Source organism: Oncorhynchus nerka, linkage group LG27 (genome assembly GCF_034236695.1).
Source record: "Oncorhynchus nerka isolate Pitt River linkage group LG27, Oner_Uvic_2.0, whole genome shotgun sequence".
NCBI lineage: Eukaryota > Metazoa > Chordata > Actinopteri > Salmoniformes > Salmonidae > Oncorhynchus > Oncorhynchus nerka.
In genome coordinates, this window is record NC_088422.1 from 66,359,612 (window position 1) to 66,387,389 (window position 27,778).

Here is a 27,778-nt window from a genome sequence, read left to right on the forward strand (position 1 = left end):
TCCCATCAGCGTTGCAGTTCTTGCCACAAACCGTTGCGCCTGGCACCTACTACCATACCCCGTGCAAAGGCACTTAAATGATTTTGCCTTGCCCATACACAATCCATGTCTCAAGCCTTAAAAATCCTTCTTTAACCTGTCTCCTCTCATTAATCTACAGTGATTGAAATGAATTTAACAAGTGACATAAGGGATCATAGCTTTCGCCGGGTCAGTCTGTTATGGAAAGAGCTGGTGTTCTTAATGTTTTGGATACCGAGTGTATACACTAAACTCAGCAAAAAAAGAAATGTCCCTTTTTCAGGACCCTGTATTTCAAAGATAATTGGTAAAAATCAAAATAACTTCACAGATCTTCATTGTAAAGGGTTTAAACACGGTCTCCCATGCTTGTACAATGAACCCAAAACAATGAATGAACATGCACCTGTGGAATGGTTGTTAAGACACTAACAGCTTAGACGTAGGCAATTAAGGTCAGTTATGAAAACTTTGGACACTAAAGCGGTCTTTCTACTGACTCTGAAAAATGCCAAAAGAAAGATGCCCAGGGTTCCTGCTCATCTGTGTGAATGTGCCTTAGGCATGCTGCAAGGAGGCATGAGGACTGCAGATGTAGCCAGGGCAATAAATTGCAATGCCTGTACTGTGAGACGCCGAAGACAGCGCTACAGGGAGACAGGACGGACAGCTGATCGTCCTCACAGTGGCAGACCACGTGTAACAACACCTGCACAGGATCGGTACATCCGAACATCACACCTGCTGGACAGGTACAGGATGGCATCAACAACTGCCCGAGTTACACCAGGAATGCATAATCCCTCCATCAGTACTGACTGTCTGCAATAGGCTGAGAGAGGCTGGACTGAGGGCTTGTAGGCCTGTTGTAAGGCAGGTCCTCACCAGACATCACCGGCAACAACGTTGCCTATGGGCACAAACCCACCGTCGGTGGACCAGACAGGACTGGCAAAAGTGCTCTTCACTGACGAGTCGCAGTTTTGTCTTACCAGGGGTGATGGTTGGATTCGAGTTTATCGTTGAAGGAATGAGCATTACACCGAGGGCTGTACGCTGGAGCGGGATCGAGGTGGAGGGTCCGTCATGGTCTGGGGCGGTGTGTCACAGCATCATCGGACTGAGCTTGTTGTCATTGCAGGCAATCTCAACGCTGTGCGTAACAGGGAAGACATCCTCCTCCCTCATGGTACCCTTCCTGCAGGCTCATCCTGACATGACCCTCCAGCATGACAATGCCACCAGCCATACTGTTTGTTCTGTGTGTGATTTCCTGCAAGACAGGAATGTCAGTGTTCTGTCATGACCAGCGAAGAGCCCGGATCTCAATCCCATTGAGCACGTCTGGGATCTGCTGGATCCCAGGGTGAGGGCTAGAAATGTCCAGGAACTTGCAGGTGCCTTGGTGGAAGAGGAAAGTATCAACTCACAGCAAGAACTGGCAAATCTGGTGCAGTCCATGAGGAGGAGATGCACTCCAGTACCTAATGCAGCTGGTGGTCACACCAGATACTAACTGTTACTTTTGATTTTGACCCCTACTTTGTTCAGTGACACATTATTAGATTTCTGTTAGTTACATGTCTGTGGAACTTATTCAGTTTGTCTCAATTGTTGAATCTTATGTTCATACAAATATTTACACATGTTAAATTTGCTGAAAATAAATGTAGTTGACAGTGAGGACTTTATTTTAGTTGTAATCAAATCCACCTCAACAGATTATTTTGATTCATTTCAAATGGCCATAAAGCCACCAAATATTTCTAGTATTTTCAATGAATAAATTACATTTGAATCAAAGCTCGTTAGTCGTCTGCATGGAAGACCCCCAAATATCAAGCAATTGCAAGTAAAAACCAACAAGCTGTATGGAGAAAAAAAATCTACAAAATACCCGTTAAGGAAGAAACATCGAGATGAACCACATTTATGGGTGCTCGGGGGATTCAGGACCAGGTAACGGTATGTACTGTCAGAGTATCTCCGGGACTGTATTGTTTTTCAAATAAAAGGGGTGTGAGTTCATGTGCCAAATCAAAGGGAAAAATGAGTTATATTACGCTGGCCCGTGTTGAACCGGGCAATGGCCCGGCACGTCATCGGGTGAAAACGGGGATGGAGGAGCGCCCTTCTCAAATCAAATCTGCGCGGCTTGGTCATGTCAGCATGGTGCATCGTCCAGAAACATACATCTCTTCCATAAAATAAATGTTTGAATTTTCAAACTATGTTTTAATTGGGAAGGCAGGTAAAGTGTTTTATCCAAAGCAATCACTGTTGAATGTGAAAACACAAACACGGATTTATAACTAACGTCACCTTTGTTTTGAACCGATTTCGCCTTCCACCAGAGTGGGGCACCTGGCTCACGCCCGGAAGGATCCCGGTTCCACCATGAATGCAATCACTTCACCCGAAGTGACCTTTGCCAGACTCCAGTCACCCAAGTTACGGCAAGCGGTACTGGAGCGCCAAGTCATGGACCAAAGGCCTCCTCAACGGCTTCTACCCCCAAGCCATTAGACTGCTGAACAATTCTACCCCCACCACTGCTGCTACTCGCTGTTTGTTACCTATGCATTGTCACTTGGCCCCACCTACATGTACAGATTACCTCAACTGACTTGATACCGGTGCCCCATGTATAAAGCCTAGTTATTATTATTGTGGTACTTTTTATTATTACTTTTTATTTTAGCCTACATCGTAAATATGTTCTTCTTGTTGAACTGCACTGTTGGCTAAGGGCTTGTAAGTAAGCAATTCACGGTAAAGTCTACAATTGTTGTATTCGGTCCATGTGGCAAATAAAGTTTGATTTGATTCAAAAATCTTCTCACCGGGGTACCCGGGCCAGATAAACGAACCACCTCATTGACGCCTCTGGCTCAAGCGGTCCTCTGTCATCCGGGTATCTGCATCGAGAGAGTGTGGGTGAGGAGGCGGGAAATGGCGTCTGGGAGCACATCGCAGTATCAGCTACTAGACGGTTCATAAAAACAGCACAGCAGAGTGGAAACAAGAAGAAAAAGAAGAAGCAGCTGCTGTCCGCACCGTGGCAGCCAGCAGTGCTTGATCAGTCAACTCGTTTTCGAGATACTGTGGAGTACTGTAAAGTAAGTAGGGATTATTTCAAGCGTCTTTCAGCATGTGTGAGTGACGTACAAATAAATATTTTCCTTTCTCGCCCCCAAGGCATGGACAACAGCAATCTAACGTTAGCCAGCCTGACCCTGTCTTGCTAAAATCTCGGCCTCCTGGTTTGCTAACATGTAACCATTTTGCTGCGGAAAATTAGTCAATGGTTTTGTAAATTTTGGTTTCATTTATTGTACATTTACAACAGTCTTGATTAACTTGCCTAAAACAGCTAATTGACTAGATCCATGTTGCCAAGCTAGGTAGCTAATCAGCTAGCAAAGTTTAGGTAGTGCTAGCTAATTAAGTTTTGCTAATGTTAGTTAACGTTAGCAACTAGCTAGCTAGTCAAATTTGTCTTTGGACAGAAGAGGCTAAAATATTGTTTGTCCAGCCTCTCACAACCTAAGTTTAATTTCGCTAGCTAGATATTCTAACAGCTAACTGCATAGCTAAACCGCTAACATTTCTCAGTTGAAAATGGACAGTGAGAAATGGCAGGTACAGTAGCTAGTTATCTAGATGCTGTGTTTTTTGCTAGCTAGCGGGGTAGCCGCCACGGCTAGCTAACGTGAACTAACATCGCGCGCTACTTTCGAACGATGTTTGTTACTTGCTAGCAGCGAACTCGCTTGATGTTTAGCGAGTTAGTTACTATTGGCGTCCTGCTTTTACGGCCTTCTACCTGGACACGAGTGGTCGGTAGCAAGCTTTAATTTCCCGCCCACTTTCTGTATACTAGCCTGGTTAGGGCTCCCCGTCCATGGACATAGAAAAAGTTAGTTGGTAATTAACTCTGGACCAAGTGCGAAAGCTTTCCATGTTTTCTTTTGAATTGCAACCATCATTGGCCCATTACACGAAGGAGTCAAACATTTTGAACAGTGACAATTCGATTAACTTGCCAGAAGACTGTCTAGTTAGCTAACTAGCTATATCAATGAAGTGTTCGTGGTGTTCCCACTTTCCACTCATTTTGATCGACCATCCCCTCATCTAACCATACCTTCCACATGTTATGGGACGATACACCGCCACCACCAAACAATTAGTAGTGAGGGCGAATGAATGGGCTGCTGCAGTCACTATGGGAACTCTTTCTAGAGCCCACAATTAAAGACCAGGTAGCAGATAATGGACCTTAATAACAGATATTTATGTAGTTTGTGCTGTATATTTAAGCAGTAAGGCCCGATGGTGGGTGGTATACGGCCAATGTACCACATGTAAGGGCTGTTCTTAGGCAAGAAGCACCGTGGAAGGCTGGGTCACGGACCTTAACCGCTGTATATTGACCATATTTCACAAAACCCTGAGGTGCCATATTGCTATTATAAGTGGGTTACCAATGTAATGAGACCAGTAAAAATACATGTTTTTGTCATAACTGTGGTATACGGTCTGGAAAACCATGGCTTTCAGCATTCAGGGCTCGAACCACACAGTCTAGAATTTCTTTATAGTAGTATATAATGGTTCCAGCTATGGTATCAACCCGTATACTACGGACATGACAAGGCATGTATTTGTACTGTTCTAATTATGTTGTAACCAGTTTATAATAACAATAAGACACTTCTGTGTTTGTGGTACATGGCCAATATACCACTGCTAAGGGCTGTATCCATGCACTCCGTGTTGCGTCGTGCTTAAGAACAGCCCATAGCTATGGTATATTGGACATATCCCACACCCTCACGTCTTACTACGTAAAACCTCTTAAGGATCGGACACCTTTTTCACATTTTCGGGGGGTGGCAGGCAGAGGCACAGCAGGGGTTCAAAATGTAGAACCTAAATTGATTCGATCAAACAAAACAAGACTACGCAACATTTTATTTTTGGGACCCTCAGGATGACAAATCGGAGCAAGATAACTTAATGTAAGTACATTATTTACCTTCAGAGGTGAATGTATCAAATCAGTTGCCGTGATAAATTTCTTTGTTGTTGTGCACTCCTCAAACAAAAGTATTTTTTCACTGTAATAGCTACTGTAAATTGGACAGTGATGTTAGATTAACAAGAATTTAAGCTTTCTGCCCATATAAGGCATGTTTGTCCTGGGAAATGTTCTTGTTACTTGCAACATCATGCTAATCATATCTTTCAGGAATACCTAGGATAGGATAAAGTAATCCTTCTCCCCCCCCCCCTCCCTTAAAAGATTTAGATGCACTATTGTAAAGTGGCTGTTCCACTGGATGTCTTAAGGTGAACGCACCAATTTGTAAGTCGCTCTGGATAAGAGCGTCTGCTAAATGACTTAAATGTTATATTAGCGCACGTTAGCTCAAATGTCCTGGGTGACTCCGATCCTGTAGAGGTTAAATATACATGGGTTTTAACTCTAAAATATCTTTGTTAGTTTACAGTTCATGCTCCCCGCATATAAGGAAAGCCCCCAATGCAAGATCAACATTTATATGATCCATTTGGTGGGGGAACATATTTCCTGTGGGCTACTGTAAATGGTGAGCTGTAAGTGGCACTTCCACTTTTTAATATGGAAAACGGCTGAGGAATTTTCTACAATATTCACACCATATTGACACAATTAGTCTTTATAGAACAAAAATGTAAATTCATCAGCTATGTGGAAATATGTATTTGTGTGTACATAAAGCAAGTGAATACTCTCCTCCCCCTCTCCCCGGTTTTAGTTTGCAGTCTACAGTAGATGGCTAGCTTTAGGATATTTACTAGCCTGCACCAGTGACAAACGGAGCTATGTTAATGACATATGGCAGTACACAAGGAAAATATAAATCACTTATTTTGCTTGCTAGAAATGGCCACATTCATTCAGATATGAATTAAGAGGATAGCTACAGCTGAAGTCGTAAGTTTACATGCACCTTAGCCAAATGCATTTAAACTCAGTTTTTTCACAATTCCTGACATTTAAATCCTAGTAAAAAAAATCCCTGTCTTAGGTTAGTTTGAATCACCATTTTATTTTAAGAATGTGAAATGTCAGAATTAGAGGTCGACCAATTAATCGGAATGGCAGATTTTTAATTAAGGCCGATTTAAAGTTTTCATAACAATTGGTCATCTGCATTTTTGGACGCCAATTACATTGCACTCCATGAGGAGACTGCGTGGCAGGTTGACTACTTGTTATGCGAGTGCAGCAAGGAGCCACGGTAAGGTGCTAGCTAGAATTAACTTATGGCTGGGGGCGGTATAAAGTAGCATGGGTGAATAAGGTGCCCAGAGTAAAACTGCCCTCTACTCAGGCCCAGAAACTAAGATAGCATATTATTAGTGGATTTGGATAGAAAACACTCTGAAGTTTCTAAAACTGTTTGATGTCTGTGAGTATTACAGAACTCATATGGCAGGCAACCTGAGAAACAATCCAACTAGGAAGTGGGAAATCTGAGGTTTGTAGTTTTTCAGCTCTTTGCCTATACAAGATAGTGTAAATTTGATCCGATTGCACTTCCTAAGGCTTCCACTAGATGTCAACGGTCTTTAGAACCTTGTTTCAGGCTTCTACTGTGAAGGGGGAAAGAATAAGAGCTGTTTGACTAAGAGGTCTGGCAGAATGCCATGAGCCCAGTCTCGCGTGCGCCCGTGAGAGCGACCTGCATTCCATTGCATTTCTAAAGACAAAGGAATTGTCCGGTTGGAACATTATTGAAGATTTATGTTAAAAACATCCTAAAGCTTGATTCTATACATTGTTTGACATGTTTCTACGAACTGTAACGGGAACTTTTTGACTTTTCGTCTGGACCTAGTGCTCGCGCCTCAATGAATTTGGATTTGTGAACTAAACACGCAAACAAAAATGAGGTATTTGGACATAAATTATGGACTTTATAGAACAAAACAAACATTTATTGTGGAACTGGGATCCCTGGGAGTGCATTCTGATGAAGATCATCAAAGGTAAGTGAATATTTATAATGCTATTTCTGACTTCTGTTGACTACACAACATGGCGGGTATCTGTATGGCTTGTTTTTGTGTCTGAGCACTGTACTCAGATTGTTGCATGGTGTGCTTTTTCCATAAAGCTTTTTTGAAATCTGACACAGCGTTTGCATTAAGGAGAAGTATATCTTTAATACCATGCATAACACTTATATCTTTTATCACTGTTTATTATGAGTATCTCTGTCAATTGATGTGGATCTCTGCAAAATCACTGGATGTTACTGAACAGAACGCACCAATGTAAACTGAGATTTTTGGATATAGATATGAACTTTATCGAACAAAACATACATGTATTGTGTAACATGAAGTCCTATGAGTGTCATCTGATGAAGATCATCAAAGGTTAGTGATTCATTTTCTCTATTTCTGCTTTTTGTGACTCCTCTCTTTGGCTGGAGAAATTGCTGTGCCTTTGACTAGGTGCTGACCTAACATAATCGCATGGTATGCTTTCGTCATAAAGCTTTTTTGAAATCGGACACTGGTGGGATTAACAGTATCTTTAAAATGGTGTATAATACTTGTATGTTTGAGGGATGGGATTTCAGCCGTAAGAAGTTAAACTTATCTTATAAAAAACAATCAACCTTAACATAATCACTGGTTAACTACACATGGTTGATGATATTACTAGTTTATCTATCTTGTCCTGCGTTGCATATAATTGATGTTAAGTTACCATTGAATCACAGCCTACTTCGCCAAACGGGTGATTCAACAAGCGCATTTGCGAAAAAAGCACAGTCGTTGCACCAATGTGTACCTAACCATAAACATCAACACTTTCCTTAAAATCAATACACAAGTATATATTTTTAGACCTGCATATTTAGATAATATTGGCTGCTAACATGAATTTATTTTAACTAGGGAAATTGTGTCAGGGTTTATGCAGCAGTTTGGGCCGCCTGGCTTGTTGCGAACTGTGTGAAGACCATTTCTTCCTAACAAAGACAGCCAATTTCGCCAAACGGGGGATAGTTTAATGATTTTGGGGTAGGGGGCACCATTTTCACTTTTGAATGAATAGCATGCCCAGAGTGAACTGCCTCCTACTCTGTCCCAGATGCTAATATATGCTTATTAGTGTTAGTAGTAGTATTGGGTAGAAAACACTCTGAAGTTTCTAAAACTGTTCGAATGATGTCTGTGAGTATAACATAACTCATATGGCAGGCAGAAACCTGAGAAACAATCCATCCAGGAAGTGGGATATCTGAGGTTTGTAGTTTTTCCAACTCAGCCCCTATTGAAGATACAGTGGGATATTGGTTGTTGCACTTCCCACAGCTTCCACTAGATGTCAACTGTCTTTAGAAACTTGAATGAGGATTCTACTATAAAGGAGGGACTCATGAGACCTGTCTGAGTCAGTAGTCTGGCCCAGTGTCTCAGGCTCGTGACGCGCTCCCGACAGTTACCTCTCGTTCCAGTGCTTTTCTTCAGACAAAGGAATTCTCCGTTTGGAACATTATTGATGTTTTATGTTAACATCCTAAAGATTGATCCCATACATCGTTTGACTTGTTTCTACGACCTGTAATGGAACTTTTCAAGTTTGTCTGGACGAAGTGCTCATGCCTCATGAAGATGGATTACTGGGCTGAAAACGCTAACCACAAGTGGCTATTTGGACATTAATGATGGACTTTATGGAACAAATCAGTCATTTATTGTCGAACTGGAATTCCTAAGAGTGCCTTCTGATGAAGATCATCAAAGGTAAGTGAATATTTATTGTGTTCTTTCTAACTTCTGTCTCCCGAAAGGCGGATATTTCTCTGGCTGGATTGGGCTCTGAGCGCCGTTCTCAGGTGGTTAACAAAATCGCATTTGCAAAAAAAGCACAATTGTTGCACGACTATACCTAACCATAAATATCAATGCCTTTCTTAAAATCAATACACAGAAGTGTATTTTATATCGGCTTTTTTTTGTTCTTTCAATAATCTGTATCGGCGTTGAAAAAGTCATAGTCGGTCGATCTCTAGTCAGAATAATAGTAGAGAAGGGTTTATTGCAGCTTTTATTTCTTTCATCACATTCCCAGTGGGTCAGAAGTTTACATACACATTTTTTTCACGACTTTGTAAGTATGCTTGGGATCATTGTCCATTTGGAAGACCCATTTGCGACCAAGCTTTAACTTCCTGACTGATGTCTTGAGATGTTGCTTCAATATATCCACATAATTTTCCTCTTCATGATGTCATCTGTTTTGTAAAGTACACCAGTCCCTCCTGCAGCAAAGCACCCCCACAACATGATGCTACCACCCCGTGCTTCACGGTTGGGATCGTGTTCTTCTACGTGCAAGCTTCCCTCTTTTTCCTCCAAACATAACAATGGTCATTATGGCCAAACCACTCTATTTTTGTTACATCAGACCAGAGGACATTTTTCCAAAAAGTACTATCTTTGTCCTCACCGTAGTCTGGCTTTTTTTATGCCGGTTTTGGAGCAGTGGCTTCTTCCTTGCTGAGCAGCCTTTCCGGTTATATCGATATAGGACTCGTTTTTACTGTGGATATAGATACTTTTGTACCTGTTTCCTCCAGCATCTTCACATGGTCCTTTGCTGTTGTCCTGGGATTGATTTGCACTTTTCTCACCAAAGTACATTCATCTGTAGGAGACAGAACACGTCTCTTTCCTGAGCGGTATGATGGCTGTGTGGTCCCATGGTGTTTATACTTGCTTACTATTGTTTGTACAGATGAACGTGGACCCTTCAGGCATTTGGAAATTGCTCCCAAGGATGAACCAGACCTGTGGAGGTCTACAATTTTTTTCCTGAACTCTTGGTACATCTCAAATAATGTAAATTAGCCTATCAGAAGCTTCTAAAGCTATGACAATTTTCCAAGATGTTTAATCTTGGAACTACCCATCCCGGATCCGGGAGAATTGTCATCAACTACACTAATTAGCATAGCGCAACGGTCAAAAAATATTACTAGAAAATATTCATATTCATGAAATCACAAGTGAAATATAGTGAAACACAGCTTAGCCTTTTGTTAATAACCCTGTCATCTCAGATTTTAAAATTATGCTTTACAGCCAAAGCAAGACAAGATTTTCGGTAAGTTTATCGATAGCATAGCATTATGTCCAGCTAGCAGTAGGAAGCTTGGTCACAAATCAGAAAAGCAATCAAGTTAACCGTTTACCTTTGATCTTCGGATGTTTTCACTGAGGAGACTCCCAGTTAGACAGCAAATGTTCCTTTTGTTTCATAAATATTATTTTTATACCCAAAATACCTTTTGTTGGTTGTTGAGAAATTCAGTTTGGATACCAGGCCAACTCAAGATTGGTCTTGATGCAAACAATTTAACTGAACCTTTCATGCACTCCTTCAAAAAAAAGTATTAATTTGGTCATACACTGGGGCAGAGCTATTCAACTGGCCATTTATCAATTTAGAATGGCCCTTTGATAAATTCTGAACCTTCATATAATTTTGCTTTTTTTTCATAATTGGATTTTTTGTGCCAAAAGGAGCCCTCGTTCAATATTCTCTAATGGGAGATATGTTTTCCTGTAGTCCTGCCCATTTACGTACTGTCAATTAATATAATCCAACATACCAGTTACAGCCACTCCGAGCTGCTAATGGGGGTGCCCGCCTATCGGCTCTTTCACCACAGATGAGATCACTACACCAGAGCGTGCTTTGGGCTTAACTCAGTCCACGGTGTTTAACTCACAGCTATCATAAACTTTATCCGATCAACAGCCTAGCTTGCAACACCGCTTGTTTTGTGGTCTGCTGGACATCATTATTTACTTTTACATATTGTTTGGTGGCTAAGCAAGGGTAATAATCCTCTCTCGCAGCCTATGAGAGCTTAGGGACGAGATGGTTGCTTTTTTTCAGTGATTGCCGCCATGAGAAATCCAACAAATATCTAGTAAATGCTTGAGGTGCTCGTATGACGTCTTGTTTTTGTGACATCTTCAATCAATTGAATTTACATTAATTTGGGACTACAGGGGAGGTATAAAACCGTTATTACTTTCAAAATGTTTTCTCCAGATTTTTAAGCTCAAACAAAACCTTCCATTTCTCTACGCTGCACAACTTATATTCGGTCAACAGTACACATCACTCCTGTGATGTCAAGAGTTTTAAGATAAACTGAAAGCAAACTCAAAATATTGTTGCAAAGTTAAAGTCCCCACAGAGGTGGTGCAGTTTATAGGCACCAGTTCTCTACTGATGAGATGGGAGAGAGACTGCTCTGCAAAAGCTAGTCAAATGAGATGTTTCTGTGTAAAAACAAAACTAGACAGAAAATTAATGAAATTATTATATTGAAAATGGGACACAATTTGATGTTGGTTAACTGAGATATACCATGCATAAAATGTTTCCTATGTGTAAATAAAAACAAGATGAAGTGATGCATGTAGAAATGAATTAATGTGATGCAGGTCAACTATGTTAAATTCAAATGTGTTCCATTATGTAAAACCATTTGATGCACTGAATTGGGCTGGTCTTAAAGCACTCAAAATGAACTTCTAGTGACATTTAATTTTAATGAAAGTGCTTTATAAGATTATAATATAAATAACCCTTTTCAAATCTGGCCCCTGTAAGAATTTAGTTGAGTAACCCTGCAGTAGGGTAAACTGAGCCATGACAAAATTAAGAGGAGGTTGTTAGATTTTTAACAACTTGCATCGTTGTCACACCGCTGAGCTATGTGTGCATGAGGTCATTTCAATGGTTTTCACACCGCTTCAAACACATTTTTTTTTAGTATTGTTTTAGAACGCACTCGTGTGTATGTGCAAATAGCTAGCATCTAGCTACTATATGCCATTTTCTTTGTAGCATGTGTAACAGCTGGTTGTAATCTGGGGGGCAGTAAAAATTGTCTTCTATATTTCATAAAAATCTAGCTTTATCTGCAACCTTACTTGATGTGTGTTATATATCCATAAACTTCCTTTTTTGTTTAAATAAAGAGAAAAAAGGAAATCCTCTTCCCCAGTATAGTGTTGCTGCTGGCTGCATCCTTGGTTTGTTGGAAGCTGTGAATGAGTCATGCTTTGAGATGGTAAAAACATAGGCATGCTGTGACTAGAGGAACTGAATGTGTGTGTGATTTGTGTTCATTGGCTCTTACATCCATGCTGAGTTCTGCAGGCAAAATTGAGGCGTGCCGTATCTGCTGGCTCCTTGGCTGGTTTAGCCCGGGGATGTCGAACTCAATCAGCACATGGGCCATATTGGGGGGCGGCAACATTCACGGGCCAGACCTAGCCTATCGTTTGTTTTTATTTTTAAAAAACGTGCGTACAACTGCGACCCACTTATGCACATAGGATGCTGAATATAAAATTTGAACATATTAAAACAAGAGATTGAATAATATTTATCCAGCCTTTGCTACTATGCTTGCAGATGAGCAAAATATGCTGTGACCCTAGTCAAAGTATTTAATAACAACGTAACTAGGTTGTTGTAGCCTAGGCTACTGCTCAAATGTTGTCATAGGCCTACATTTCTCCTTTGCAATGTGTTTTATTGAAAGGTTTAGCTTTTCAGTTATTAATTGTTACGCTTTAAAAATCGAAGCCAGACTGCAAAAATGTTTGTGGCCTAGGAGAACATTGCTGCGTGCTGTAACGGGACACACGAAAGCAGAGCAATTCACAGATGCACGAGTCCTCTGCTTTTAAGAAATTACACAACTTTTAACAAATTTTATAATCGCTTGTGTGCCCTATTGTCCTTTAGTCATTTACACTTGCATGTGAATCCATTTATCTGAACCTTTTGACAACGAATTACATTTTCTATAGGCTACTGCAATGGTCAGTTGGAACGGAAACTTGGCATGGACATTAAGCCGACAACACCTTTTAAAACTTTTGGTCCGGTAGATTTGGTCAGTGCCATTAGTGATGTGATACAGCATGCAGGCGTGTGTGTGGCAATGCAGTGCTGTTTAGCGTGCAGCATGTTGGCAGTGCTTTCTGTGACTTATAGCGCAGTGCATCATGGGCGGTATGGAAGCGGGCCAAAATGAATAGACATCGCAAATCAGTGCGCCTTCTGGTTAGAAATGCTTCACTGGCTGGTTTTGGTCCGTGGGCCTTGTTTGATGCCTGGCTTAGCCTAACGGAGAGCTAGGTCATTCATAAATCATCTTATTTACTGGTTATATTATTGTCTAGGCATAAGACATTTTTTAGTCTCTGGATTTGAAGCTATTTTTAATCTCTGACTTGTTGCTAACCTTTTTGCTCCCCTCTCCATTGCGGCATTGCGTTGCTCATACTGACACCCCTGTGCCCATGGGGCTTGCAGTCATTACAAGGACACTAATGCTGTCATATTACATCAATAGTACCACATAACAATCCCGTCATGCTAGTTCAACATCACCGTGACGAAGCAATAGCTGTTAAGACTAGTGTTAATTTGGAAATCATCCTCCCTGTGGCATGTATTGAATAAGTCTGGCTACTTGTTTTGTATCTATGGACATGTTATAGGCACATATGTTCCCCGAATCCCCACCCTGTAATCAGCTGCTAATTTCATTTGGGCAATAAAATAAATTGTCCTTCACACATTTTGACAAGGGATGGAAACTTTACATTAGTGACTGAAAAAAGGTATGGTGTGTTCACATTCCAAGGTTCTTCTCAGAAGTAAATTTACTTTGTTATATTAGGATCTGTTGAGAAAGTGTGTTCACTGTTTAGGCCAGGCCCCATGGTAATGTAATGCAGATGTAGTGAAGCAGTGGGTTTCTCTGCAGTGCAATGGGAGTGGTGGATAGAGAGGGCTATGTCCACTGTCTGGCATGGTGCCTGATGGGTCCTGGACATGTCATGATTTTGTGTGACTCAAAATGTGCCAAAATTTTACCAAGATCCAGCAAAAAAAATACCATATGCATTTCAGGTAAAATAACCCACTTTATCTCCCAGGACAGCAAGCTAGCTAAGTGTCCATGAATGTTTCATGCGTGTTTTCGACCTGTCCCCAAATTTAATATAGTTTGTTTTGATATTGAACCCGTCTGGTGTTGATAGACAAAATCAACATGCACACATGCGGAGCTAGTTTGGTAAGCATGTGAAAGTAAGCACGGGAGTGGGAGGGTGTGCTCCTTGAGAGAAGAGCGCGGTGGTTACTTACAGTAAGTCATTTTCCCTATTCATGTTTTTTCTCTCATTAAGATGGACCTATTGTTTCCATTATCTCTAATATCCTCAGATACTTTTTGTGATCAATTTGTCCCATCGGTTGTTAGATAAACATATTCACTGAAGTAGGCAGCAATGATGTACTGTGATGCAGAGGAAATGGTGTCTTGAATGCAACCAGATGTTAGCAGCAGCACTTTTTCTGCTGGTGTTTTGTTCACTGAGGGTTTTCAAATCACCAGCTTGTCCACTCCTTTTTAGTTGTTAGGCTGTGTATCATGTGACTGTATGAAGAGGGCGAAAATCAGGTCTTAAACTAACAAACTGTTTTTTCCCCCCTCTTCCTACCCCCCCCCATTTGTCCGCTTTTGCCCATCAACTGCTGTGCCCTGTCTGTCCTCCAGTCTTACATGTGGCTCTTAAAACAATGAGGCTGAGAATGCGGAAGGCATCTCAGCAGTCGAGCCCTGCCCATGCGCCCCGCACGACCAAGCGGAGGCATTCAGAAGTGGAGGAGTGCACGCCGACAGGTGGCGGGAGAGGCCTGCTGTCCACCATTAAGAAATTAATCAGAGGCAATGCTGTGAAGGTAAGCTGTGCTGTCTCTTATCTGTCTCCGAAATGGCATGTTATTCCCTATATAGTACACTACTTTAGACCAGAGCCCTATGAGTCTTTGTCAAAAGTAGTGCACTATATAGTGAGTAGGGTGCAATCTCTGGGATGTATTTGAGTGTCTGCGCCTAACTGGCACCCTAAGTAACATTTCCCCCTCCAACGTTCTACAGCTGTTTGCTCACCGAAGTTACATGTCCCTAGTGTAACATTTTAGCACTGTGTTATGTAAGCAGCACCTTTTTGCACCCCCCCCAACTAGAACTTTATTTAGCCCCTATCCAGATTTAACAAGTAAAGTCTGTTTTAGTACCCAGTGTCATGTTTCCCTAGAAATGCATGGTGGAATGCAGCGGCTTGTCTTCAAACTCAGTGTTCCAATTTTTGAGGTGGCTCTAGAGATTGTAGAAGGATAGTAGGTAATGGGGCTTTACAATTTGGGAAAAATTCTTAATTTAAATTTTTTGGGGCCAGATATTGCAATTGTGATTTTGGGTGAAAACGTGGTAATTCCGTCAGACATATTTAAAACACGTGTCCGGGTAGAAAACATCACTTCTAAAATGAGATGAGTTAATACATACTGTGCTAATGTTTTCCAACATTGTTATACATAGGTTTATTAATATGTAGGTGTAGTACTCTTAATTTAACATGATCATCAAATATAGCAGGGTTCTTTAACTGGTGAGTCAGATTTGCCTTGCAGGTCGTTTCGTTTGAGCCCCAAAAAATGGTTGAACATAGACTAAAAATACCAGGAAATCAGCAGTGATTTTAATTTAGGACATATTTTCCCAAGTATTCCCACCCATAATAATAGAGATGTGATCGTATACAAATGTAAACCAGGTTTGAAATTATGTTTAAGTCAAATATTATATATTTTTAGATTCTTATGGTCAATTTGCAGTCTACAAATGATTTGTAATGATGTTCTTATACAATGATGGAAAGTCCTGTGTTAATGCAGACAGAGAAGAGCTCCAACTTCTTAATCATAGCCTCAATTTTGTCCCGCACATTGAATATAGTTGCGGAGTGTCCCTGTAATCTCAGATTCAGATCATTCAGGTGAGAGAAAACGTCACCCAAATGTATAACCCCATGTTTGAAAATGGGGGGAATTTAATTTTTATTTGGCGTACCCCTGATGCATTGCACCCATTTTGGGATACCTGTATTAGACCAAAGACAGGCCTATGTTGTAGTCGTGTAATAATCATGTGAGCTCTGTTTCAACTTGTCCCTTAATTTTGTTATACAGCGTTGGGATGGTGACTTGAGTGACGGAGTCTTGTATCCTGTCCAGCTTGTTTATCCTCTTTAAGCTTTGCTGACTGTAAATGTGAAACATGTCTTTGGCTGGGTGATAGCCCCTGGGTGACGTCTGTGGGATGTTTATTCGTAGGGCGTTATACTTGTCAATTCCTGTTTAACGTAGGTGTCTAGCTGAGGGGCTTTGCAGCTGTTGGGAGCTTTTTAATTGGATTTATTTTACATTGATTTTTATTCAAGAGCACATAAAGAACATGTACTATACATACACAAGTTATCTTTGCGGTCTTTACTAAGGAGCGTAATTACTGTCGGGTGCGTTTTTCTTCACCATGCAATCGTCGTGAAGTAGGGGATGGTTCTTCAAATGACTGAATGTTTTTGTTGTGTTGCTTCTTGTTGTCGCCACAACTCTTTTTGCGGCACTTTTTGCACAACACATTTGGTTGACTTTGGTTTGCCTGTAGCCGAATATTGCCATACCACTGAATTATGCGCCCTTTGGCACCAAATCGCCTTTCTCGTTAGCACGAGCAGCACGCATGCTTCTGACACACTGAGGTAAAGCCCTTTCTCTCCTCACCAGCATCTAACTGCGTGCTCTGTGGGACACTTGTGATGAGCCAGCATGTGCATGCCATGCAGAGAGTGCGACCCCGGCTAGTGATTGGTCAGCTTCCGCTGTGCATGTAGAGAGTGAATGAACGGAATCTAGGGCATCTTATTGGAGATGGTACCATGGTCTAGTTTTTGTTGTTTTAACGGAAGGTCAAAGAAAGAGTATCTCAGCCTTTTGCGATATGAATATTGCACAGAAATTGCGATATTGATATCTGAATTCGATTAATTGTGTTGCCCAAGTAGGTAGGTAGTGTTAGCTGAAACAATATTTCAGGAGAGAAATAATCCCCCTGGGAAGGCATGTGTTCTTTGTCTTGGAACATTGTCACTTGGCGTATTACAAGTCCTTTGTCCATCCAACCAGATACGAGTCAGAATTCCTTGGGCCTTCTGCTAGTGGGTTTATTAAAAAATAAATGTTGGGAATACTGTAAGAGATTTTGAAAGATTTTTGGGGGGTTTATTCTATAGTTAAATGCTCCTTCCTTCTGTTCTGATATGAGAGTTGTGTTTCTACCTCAGGTAGAGCAGGAAAACACAGCGAAGAAGACACGGCTCACCTGCGATGTCGACGACAACCTGATCTCTTCCACACCACAAGGTGGCGATGCCCCCAGAAGGACCATCTCCAGGGTCAGCAGGAGAAACTCTGTCAACGGGGGTGAGTTTGGAAAGGGAGTGGAGGATTAATTGAAAGATGGGAACAAAACCTTATCCTATTCAGTAATCATACCTTGCACAACAACAGGCCTTTTACAGGAGTTTGCATGTCTTGATAAAGCGACGTATCATGTTCTTACTTGCTCCTCACCCTAAACCACAGAAGCGACAAACCATGACACGAACCATGATACGAGTAGTAAGCCTGTGAAGCCCAATGGGAAGCTGGAGGAGGCGGCAGAGACTTTGACCAGTCCGCCTAGAACCACGCTCCTGGGAACCATCTTCTCTCCAGTCTTCAACTTCTTCTCACCAGCAAATAAAAATGGTAATGCCCCAAAATGATGATAGGTCGAAGAGTGCCAAACTTGACTTGTTAGATTAGCCTAAATTGTTCCATGTTTGTCTCTACTCCCTGCACTGGTAAATGGCCTACTATATTACCTCAGTCTTCATTCTACCTTGTATGACACTCATTTGTTATGTTGTATTTTTTATATTGTGGTCAAATCTAACTTCCCTGCAGAACTACGTTAATAAGTAGTATATATAGTAATCTATTGTAATTTTCAGCCACGTCAGGTTCGGACTCCCCAGACCAGGCGTTGGAGGCTGAGGAGATCGTCAAGCAGCTGGACATGGAGACTGTGGAGGAGACCCCCACCTGCACTGCCACCTCCACAGAGGAAGTGTGTACGACTATGCCCCTTTACCCCAGTGACATGCTGCCACCACTGCGGGCTCCACATCCTCCAGAAGTGCCTGTCGAGGAAGAGGAGGTCGTCACAGACATGCCTGCTCTCACAGGTAGCTGGTGTTAAAGGAATGTCTTCTTGGTATAGAGTCCATGTTATTATGGACAAGGATCATTCTCACTTCACTCTCTCCTTCCCATTTCTCTTGGTCTCCTCCTTCCTATCATCTCAGCCCCAGGCGCCCCTCCAGAAGGAGGCTATGTGGTGGCACAGCCCACAGCCCCTGCAGAGGGGACATACGAGGAGGACTGGGAGGTCTTTGACCCGTAAGTACAAATCTGCTCCCGCTAAGCAAAATATTCCAGCCTTAGTTAACCTTTTAGAGCTACTCTCTACTTTTTTCAATTTCTGCCTGAAGACATACCCAAATCTAACAGCCTGTAGCTCAGGCACAGAACCAAGGATATGTGTATTCTTGGTACCATTTGAAAGAAAACACTCTGAAGTTTGTAAATGTGAATTGAATGTAGGAGAATATAACACAATAGATCTGGTTTAGATAATACAATGGGGAAAAGTTTCAGAATGATGATGAATGTGCTACATGACATTTATCATGAAGTGACCCAGGTGTCCCACACAAGTAGCCCAAATGTATCCAAGTGGCCAAATTGGTGAAGTTATACATTTTAAATGGAATAACTATATACAAAATACCATATATACATTTACAAAATAACACTTTATATTAGGAAGACCCTCAGTCCTCGACACTATGCTGCTGATGCCAGGTGCCAGAGCACATCCATGCCTGCAGAAATAAATTTGAGCAGATGAACACCACTTGTGGCAGGAGCTTCAGTGGGGGATGGACACCTTGGCACTGGGGGTTCCCATTCGGAGTTAGTGTCACTGAAAGAAAATGTTTAGTTAGAATAGTTTCACATATGAGCCCTGTATCAACAGGTATAATAAACAGATAGTGGGGTAAAAAAAGTATTTAGTCAGGCACCAATTGTACAAGTTCTCCCACTTCAAAAGATGAGGCCTGTAATTTTCATCATAGGTACACTTCAACTATGACAGACAAAATGAGAAGAAAAAAAATCCAGAAAATCACATTGTAGGATTTTTAATGAATTTAATTTGCAAATTATGGTGGAAAATAAGTATTTGGTCAATCACAAAAGTTTATCTCAATACTTTGTTTTATTTATTTTACCTTTATTTAACTAGGCAAGTCAGTTAAAAACAAATTCTTATTTTCAATGACGGCCTAGGAACAGTGGGTTAACTGCCTGTTCAGGGGAAAATGACAGGCCTCATCTTTTGAAGTGGGAGAACTTGCACAATTGGTGGCTGACTAAATACTTTTTTGCCCCACTGTATTTATAGAGTACAGGGAACATAAGGATGAATATATTATTATAGACATGCTAGTTCTACTGTCTCATTTATATTATGACATTTCAGCTTATTCTACTCTCTATTATATTATGACAGACCAGCTAGATCTACTGTCTTTATTATATTACAACAGACCAGCTGTATATGTCTCCATTTCACTTTGGCCATTGTTGTGGGCCTGACGGAATTCACGACACGCGGTTCACAAAATGTTTCGTGTTAGGCTATAAAAATGTATTTTATCAAACAATAGACCATTCATTGTGTAACAATGAGCATTGGGATTGCAAACAGAGGAAGATCGTCAAAGGTAAACTATTTATTTTATTGCAGTTTGTGATTTTGTTACGCCTGTGCTGGTTGAAATAGTTGTTTTTTATGGGGCTCTATCCTCAGATAATCGTATTCTTTCGCAGTAAATCATTTTAAAAGTCTGACAACGCAGTTTGATTAGCAAGATGCTAGGCTTTCAAAGCATGTGAGACACTTGTATTTTAATGATGTTTAACATGACTATTTATGTAGTGATCACCGTATGTTGTCGAACTACTGGGTTCCGTGCGCAGAGAGGTTAAGGCCAGAATATGAATGTTTAGAATACATTTTTATCTTGTGAATACAAAAAAGGAAAATATACTTAACAAAAATATAAACTCTACATTCAATAATTTCAAAGAGTTACAGTTCATATAAGTCAATTGAAATCAATGCGTTAGGCCCTAATCTATTGATATCACATGACTGGGTATACAGACATGCAACTGTTGGTCACAGATGCTAAAACAAATTAAGTAGGGGCGTTGCGCTGCATGAGGCAAATGATCAACACATCTACCTTGCATAGAGTTGATCAGGCTGTTTGTGGCCTGTGGAATGTTGCCCCACTCCTCTTCAATGATTATGCGAAGTTACTGGATATTGGCGGGAACTGGAACACGCTGTCATGCATGTCAATCCAGAGCATCCTTAACATGCTCAATGGGTGAGGAAGCAGGCAATGTAAGAACTGGGCCTAAGCTTCCAGGAGTTGTGTACAGGTCCTTGCGATATGGGGCTGTGAATTATGTTGAAACATGAGGTAATGGCAGCAGATGAATGGCACGACAGGTTCTTGTTACGGTATATACAGTGCGTTCGGAAAGTATTCAGACCCCTTCACCTTTTCCACATCACACTTTACAGCCTAATTGTAAAATGGGTTAAACAAAACATTTTCCTCATCACACTACCCCATTATTGACAAAGTAAAAACAGGTGTGTTAGATATTTTTGCAAATTTATAAAAAAATAACTACTTATGTAAATAAGGTATTTCAGACCATTTGCTATGTGACCGAAATTTGAGCTCCAGTGCGTCCATCCTTGCTGTTTCTACAACTTGATTGGAGTCTACCTGACTGTGCATGAGCATAAACCAAGCCATGACGTCAAAGTAATTGTCCATTGCGCTCTGGGACAGTATTGTTGAGGCACAGATCTGGGGCAAGGTAGCAAAAAATGTCTATAGCATTGAAGTTCTGGGCCATCATTCTTAAATGGAAGAAATTTGGAACCACCAAGACTCTTCCTAGAGCTGTCCGCCCTGCCAAACTGAGCAATTGGGGGAGAATAGCCTTGGTCAGGGAGGTGGCCAAGAACCCAATGATCACTCTGACAGAGCTCCAGAGTTCCTCTGTGGTGATGGTTGTCCTTCTGGAAGGTTCTCCCATCTCTGCAGCACTCCACCAATCGAGCCTTTGTCAAAGTGACCAGACGGAAGCCACTCTTCAGTAAAAGGCATATGACAGCCTGCTTGGAGTTTGACAAAAGGCACCTAAAGGATTCTGACCATTCGAAACAAGATTCTCTGGTCTGATGAAACCACAATTGAACTCTTAGGCCAAGCGTCACGTCTGGAGGAAACCTGGCACCGTCCCTACGTTGTAGCATGGTGGTGGCAACATTCTGTGGGGATGCTTTTCAGCGGTAGGGACTGGGAGACTAGGCAGGATAGATGAACGGAGCACAGTACATAGAGCTCCTTGATGAAAACCTACTCCAGAGCGCTCAGGACTTCAGACTGGGGCGAAGGGTCACCAACCAACAGGACAACGACCCTAAGCACACAGTCAAGACAGCGCAGGAGTGACTTTAGGATGAGTCTCTGAATGTCCTTGAGTGACCCAGCCAGAGCCCAGACTTGAACCCGATAGAACATCTCTGGAGAGACCTGAAAATTGCTGTGCAGCAACGCTCCCCATCCAACCTGACTGAGCTTGAGGATCTGTAGAGAAGAATGGGTCATACCCAAGAAGACCCAAGGTTGTAATCACTGCCAAAGGTGTTTCAACAAAGTAAGGAGTAAAGGGTCTGAATACTTACTTATGTAACCGTGATAATGTAGTCCATTTTAGAATAAGGCTATAATGTAATAATGTGGGAAAAGTCAAGGGGTCTGAATACTTTCCAAATGCAGGCTGTATCACATCCAGCTGTTTTTGGGAGGCCCACAACTGGCTCAGCGTCGTCTGGGGTTGCCTTCATTGTAAAGAAGAATTTGTTCTTAATTGACTTTGATCTGAAATTACTTAACTGTCGAGTAAAATAAAGTGCATTCAAATTCCAATTAATAAATTGCCCACACAACGCCATACACGTGGTCTGCTGTTGAGGCAGGTTGGACGTACTGCCAAATTTTCTAAAACAATGTTGGAGGCAGTTTATGGTAGAGAATTTCATGTTCATTTATCTGTCAACAGCTCTAGTAGCATTCCTGCAGTAGCATGCCAACTTTTTCCCCTTTTTTCTCCCCAATTTCATGATATCTAATTGGTAGTTAGTCTTGTCTCATCACTGCAACGAGTACGGACACGCTTAACCCGCACCAATGTGTCGGAGGAAACACCCGGCGACCGTGTCAGCCACAGGAGTCGCTAGAGCGTGCCGGCCAAACCCTCCCCTAACCCGGATGACGCTGGGCCAATTGGGTCTCCCGGTCGCGGCCGGCTGAGACGGAGCCTGGACTCAAACCAGGATCTCTAGTGGCACAGCTAGCACTGCGATGCAGTGCCTTAGACCACTGTGCCACTCGGGAGGCCCAAAACTGCACATTTTATTGTCCCCAGCACAAAGTGCACCTGTAATGATCATGCTGCTTAAAATTGCCACACCTGTCAGGTGGATGGATTATCTTGACAAAGAAGAAATGCTCACTAACAAGGATGTGAACAAATTTGTGCACAACTTGAGTATTAAGCTTTTTGTGATCATGGAACATATCTGTGATCTTTTATTTCAGCTCGTGAAACACTTTACATGTTGCGTTTTATTTTTGTTCAGTGTAGTTTCATATTTTTTTCCCCCTCGTGATTTCATTAAGTCCTGTATTTAACTTTGAAAGGTTTGATTTGATTTTGTCCAGGTATTTCTTCATCAAGCATGTACCTCCACTGACAGAGGAACAGCTGACCAGGAAGCCTGCTCTCCCACTAAAGACCCGCAGTACACCAGAGTTCTCCCTGGTCCTCGACCTGGTGAGCGATAACATGGTGCACTTCAATCCAACATCTGCATAGGCCGTGCAGTTTTTACAGTGATACGGCCTCTGCAGATGTCAGGGCATTCATACTTCTTGCGCTTCCCGGAGCAGCTCAGAGCTGTTGAGTATTGCTTTTGTAAAGCAAGAGAATTTGTTTATACAGGACAGACCGCCCCCACCTGCCGTCAACCAATCATGTCAATGTGAAGCTATACGGAGCCCTCCGCATTGTTACAACGATTTGGAGGCTCAATTTGGCCTCTGCATGCCTCCGGAGGCTCCGCAATTGTCACACTCTCCGTATTGAGCCTACTACCACATTTTCGGGTCAAGCATAAATAAGCTTTTACTGTAATTGGTACATCCACTTAACTATTTTTGTGATTCCTACCAGGATGAGACATTGGTGCACTGTAGCTTGAATGAGCTGGACGATGCAGCACTAACCTTCCCGGTCCTGTTTCAAGATGTCATTTACCAGGTATACAGAAGTCCTTGATCTGACATTGAGATGTTTCTATTTTAAATGGGAAATAATGAAGCATTTTACTTTTCCACCAGAGGGTGCTAAAGCTGTGCTTTTGTAGACCGCCACAGGTGAAAGTGGGCGACACAGAATCAGTTTCTAGGAGAAAGAGACCTCTGAATACTTTGTACAAATAACTAATACTTTGCTTGTCTGCAGGTGTATGTGCGTTTAAGGCCGTTCTTCAGAGAGTTCCTGGAGCGCATGTCTCAAATCTATGAGGTAAACTGGGCTTCCTTTTCTCCTATTTAATTGTAACAGTTTATTGAAAGAGTACGGTTACTTGCATTAAGCTACTCTAGTGAGAAACGTATTCAGTTGTCTTTTCCTCGTTAGATCATTCTCTTCACTGCCTCTAAGAAGGTTTATGCAGACAAGTTGCTCAACATCTTGGATGCCAAGAAACAGTTGGTTAGGTAAGTTAAATGTTTATTTCTACCCCTTCATTTAGATGCATTGGAAGTATCAGCTGTGTTTTTGTAATAGAATACCACGCCTTAGCTTTGACGTGCATTTATAGTGCTCTCTGTTTGGATGAGGTTGCTTTGTATGTTGATTGTGGCTTTGGGGCTGGACAATGGGGCACGTGCTGCCTCCATGTGCTGTTCAGTTGTCAACATTGTGGTTTGACTGAATTATTCATAAACAGACCTGTAGACTTAACAATTGATTGATTTTCCTCCTCTCCACTAACCCTAGACACAGGTTATTTCGTGAGCATTGTGTCTGTGTACAAGGGAACTACATCAAGGACCTGAACATCCTTGGAAGAGACCTGTCCAAGACCGTCATTATTGACAATTCACCTCAAGCCTTTGCATATCAGGTGAGCCTTTCAGCCCCAAGTGACGTATGTAACCCAACCTAGCACAGCGTAATTAAGCCTACATTTCGCATTTTAAATTATATTTGCTTGTTTTTAGTTATGCTATTGTTGTACAATCCAATAGAGTACATTTCTATATCCCTACAGCTTTCCAATGGGATTCCCATTGAGAGCTGGTTCATGGACAAAAATGACAACGAACTCCTGAAGCTTGTCCCATTCTTGGAGAAGCTTGTTGAGCTGGTACATACAAGCTACATTTGACATGTTTTAATCATGATTGGATAGTAATATTTTGCTCATTTCTAAGCCATACATGCTTGAGCTGTCATTGACATGTGCTTTGCAATGCCCCCAACATTCATTTTTAGTAGCCTGCTACCAATGTCTTTTACAAAATGAAATGTTCAGCCACTGACAGAGAAATCATCTCTTTAACTCATCGGTTTAGGTTCATATCACTGTGGTATTAATATAGTCTGTCTCCTGTGCTCCAGAATGAGGATGTGAGGCCACATGTTCGAGAACGGTTTCGTCTGCACGAGCTTCTTCCCCCAGACTGATCCCTGGAATAGATGGACAGAAGAAATAACGAATGATTGAATAAACCAACACAGACATGTAAAAAGCCCTCTTTTGGATTATAACATTGCCATTACTGTTGAAGGTTTCACTTTTTCTCTCTTTTTACCCCACATAGTTTTTTTGCATCGATAACAACAAAGTGCAAAGTCTCTTTTTTTCCCTTTTTTTTTTGAAGCAACATCTGGTTAAAAAATAATTTATAAAGCCACATGTTTAGATCACATTACTGTGGGCAAGATCAAGAAGGCTCCTCCTTTTGACTGGCTTTTTTTCAGGAGCAGTTTCTTTCTCCTGGCTTCCTATCGGAGGGGCCAAGGTGCTGTCTGTCTGGTTGGACTGAATTGTTAGCTGACAGAGAAGAGGATTATTCTTGCTCCCTTTGGTGCTTTCATGGGACTGTTGACAGTGACACTCATTGGCTTTAGACCAATTTTTAACAGGAATGGCCAGTAAAGTGTGTATGGGTACATAGCCCATCTTTTTCTTTCCATCTTGGGATTTTATAAACATTTTACCTGTAGCCTATAGGATCTCATTATGCATTCCTCTAGCTGAATTTATTTTTGTTGTTGTAGACACTCATTGTAACCGCAATGTGTTCTTTTACCACATTTCACAATGTTGTATTGTTTGCTTTTTTTCTGGCTCTGTTTTATGTAGATGTTCTCCAAGGCTGTTGATTGGAAAATAATATTGATGATGATATGTTAGGATATCCCCATGCTATGTCAAATCAAATTGAACGAATTCAGAACTTCCTGTATAATGTGTACTTCTGTTTAAACAATAGTTGGCTTTGTTTGAATTAATAGGTCACTTTGCCAAAAATCTATCAATTAGTGTAACTTTCAAGAAATTTACATCAATGGACAGTTCATTGTTTGTGACCAAATGTCCCCACTTCTCAGTGTGTTACTGAGATTTATTTTATAGTAACATTTTTATTTGTCATATATTTTAATGTATTTTTACATTGAAATATACATTTTTACATAACCAAGGTTTTGTTTTTATGGATATGTCTAGTATTGAATTATAACTAATGTAGATTGTCTCTGTCAACATCTCACCCCTGTCTGTTACTGGGGACATATGGATGGTCCTGAAACAGCCCGATGTGTAGCACCACCAGCATATAAACAGCCTCATCACTGTGGTATAAACCCAACCTGCCTCTAGTAGTTTTTTTGTTTTAGGAATTGGTTTTATTATATGGCTTTAAAGCCCTTTAAATGCAGTAGAAAGAAGCATCATTATTGGAGGACCTTTTTGTTATGAATGTCTGACTGTCTCTACCCAGGAGCGTTGTATAAAAATATACCATGATGCATTGTCAGAAATTGTACCTAATTACTTATGTTATTTCATGTGGACTAACCAGATCCCAGATCATAGACACTTTATTGATGACCGATAGCGTAAGAGAAAATTACACCCAAAATGTTTACCTTTCCATGTCCATTTGGCCCTTTTGTTGATATTATGGACTTTTACATTAGCTGGTCATGTATATGGTGCCATACAAATCTCCTTCCTAACATGATCAAACGTCGCCACCCATGTCTTATTTTAATCTCATTGGAAGTGTTTTAAGTCGGAGACAATCAAGCCTCTAAGATCAAAACACTCAAACCGGAAAGGAAATTCTGGTCCGTTTGTTAGTTGCGCTGTTTCTTTTGTTCTAAATTGAATTGTGTCCTGCGAACAAAGTTGTTAGGCGTCTCCAACTGCCCTATCCCAGCTAATCATGCACGTCATCTTGCCAAACATCTGAAAGACTGAGGGTAAAAACTCAGAATACCAGTCCTTTTAGCCTGCTCTCTCATTGCCTTTCTGGAAATCATCGCCCTATAAAACTGAACTGACTTAGTGTAACTCGTCTATTACAGGGCACATTGTTTTTTGGCGACGTTCAATGTTGCCAGACTATGAATGTAATTATTTTCCCATCCTTGATCCCAAAATGTGGGGGGAAAATGAACAAATCAAAAGTCCATGATCCAAAGGATCTATCAACTTCTTAGATTTTCTCTGCTTTGAAGGGTGCACAAAGAGTAACATTTTTTTCACCGTTTTAAAAATATATATAAATAATGAACACCCTATTCTATAGCATTTTCAAATATGCAATCCTATCCATACCCACTTTAGCGGTTGGTTGAGAGTTGGCCCTAGGAGGATGAACCTGCTCCTTAAAGGGGGCCTGGCGCTTTTCTATCAAGGGAGAGCTTACTTTGTAATTGTTAAAGGATGGGCTATTTGACATGTACATCCAGTTCATTTTTATGTGAATTATACCTGTTCTATTGTACAATACATGCAGCTTTGCATTAAAAGAAAATCCTTAAAGGAAAATCTTATTTTTTATTTCAAAAGGCATGTCATCTACTTTTCAAATGTATTCATTAAGATTTAACTTTACATCAGATGGTGTTTTTCTTACAAAGATCTGTATGTTTAGTTAGGACAGTGTCACTGAACTGTTAACCTAGCATGTATGTAGAGAATCTTGTTTTGTGGGAAAGTCCTGAATTAAATTTTGATCTTGGCACTTTTTCTGCAGAAAAGAGCAACTGTGTTAATTAACTTTTTCAATTTCCAATAAGGTGTATTTAAAATGTATTTTTAAATGCTTAAAATGACATCTTTGTTAGCCATGTTGTAAAATGTACATACCAAATTGCGTTGAACAAAGTTTTAAAGTTAAACCATCCAGCATGCTGTTTTTCTTTCCTATTAAACATGGTAGTTTATTTTCA

At 41.1% G+C, this 27,778-nt stretch overlaps 1 protein-coding gene across 1 annotated transcript; it reads left to right on the forward strand.

Moving 5' to 3' along the window:
* The first annotated feature begins 2,911 nt into the window (after positions 1-2,911).
* Positions 2,912-27,778, forward strand: LOC115112177 (CTD small phosphatase-like protein 2-B). Its single transcript, XM_029639038.2, has 13 exons — positions 2,912-3,140; positions 14,694-14,878; positions 17,326-17,464; positions 17,627-17,791; positions 18,037-18,270; positions 18,391-18,484; positions 22,966-23,077; positions 23,477-23,563; positions 23,768-23,830; positions 23,945-24,024; positions 24,308-24,434; positions 24,582-24,677; positions 24,932-27,778. Exons 2-13 carry the CDS (start codon positions 14,717-14,719, stop codon positions 24,995-24,997), a joined length of 1,425 nt encoding a protein of 474 aa, XP_029494898.1. The 5' UTR covers positions 2,912-3,140; positions 14,694-14,716; the 3' UTR covers positions 24,998-27,778.

Bases quoted from the DNA above. Each gene is read 5' to 3' on its own strand.
- LOC115112177 (XM_029639038.2), top strand. From the start codon at position 14,717: ATGAGGCTGAGAATGCGGAAGGCATCTCAGCAGTCGAGCCCTGCCCAT. The intron at 18,271-18,390 runs GTAGCTGGTGTT...CTATCATCTCAG, and splicing joins AGACATGCCTGCTCTCACAG to CCCCAGGCGCCCCTCCAGAA. The intron at 23,564-23,767 runs GTATACAGAAGT...GCTTGTCTGCAG, and splicing joins TTCAAGATGTCATTTACCAG to GTGTATGTGCGTTTAAGGCC.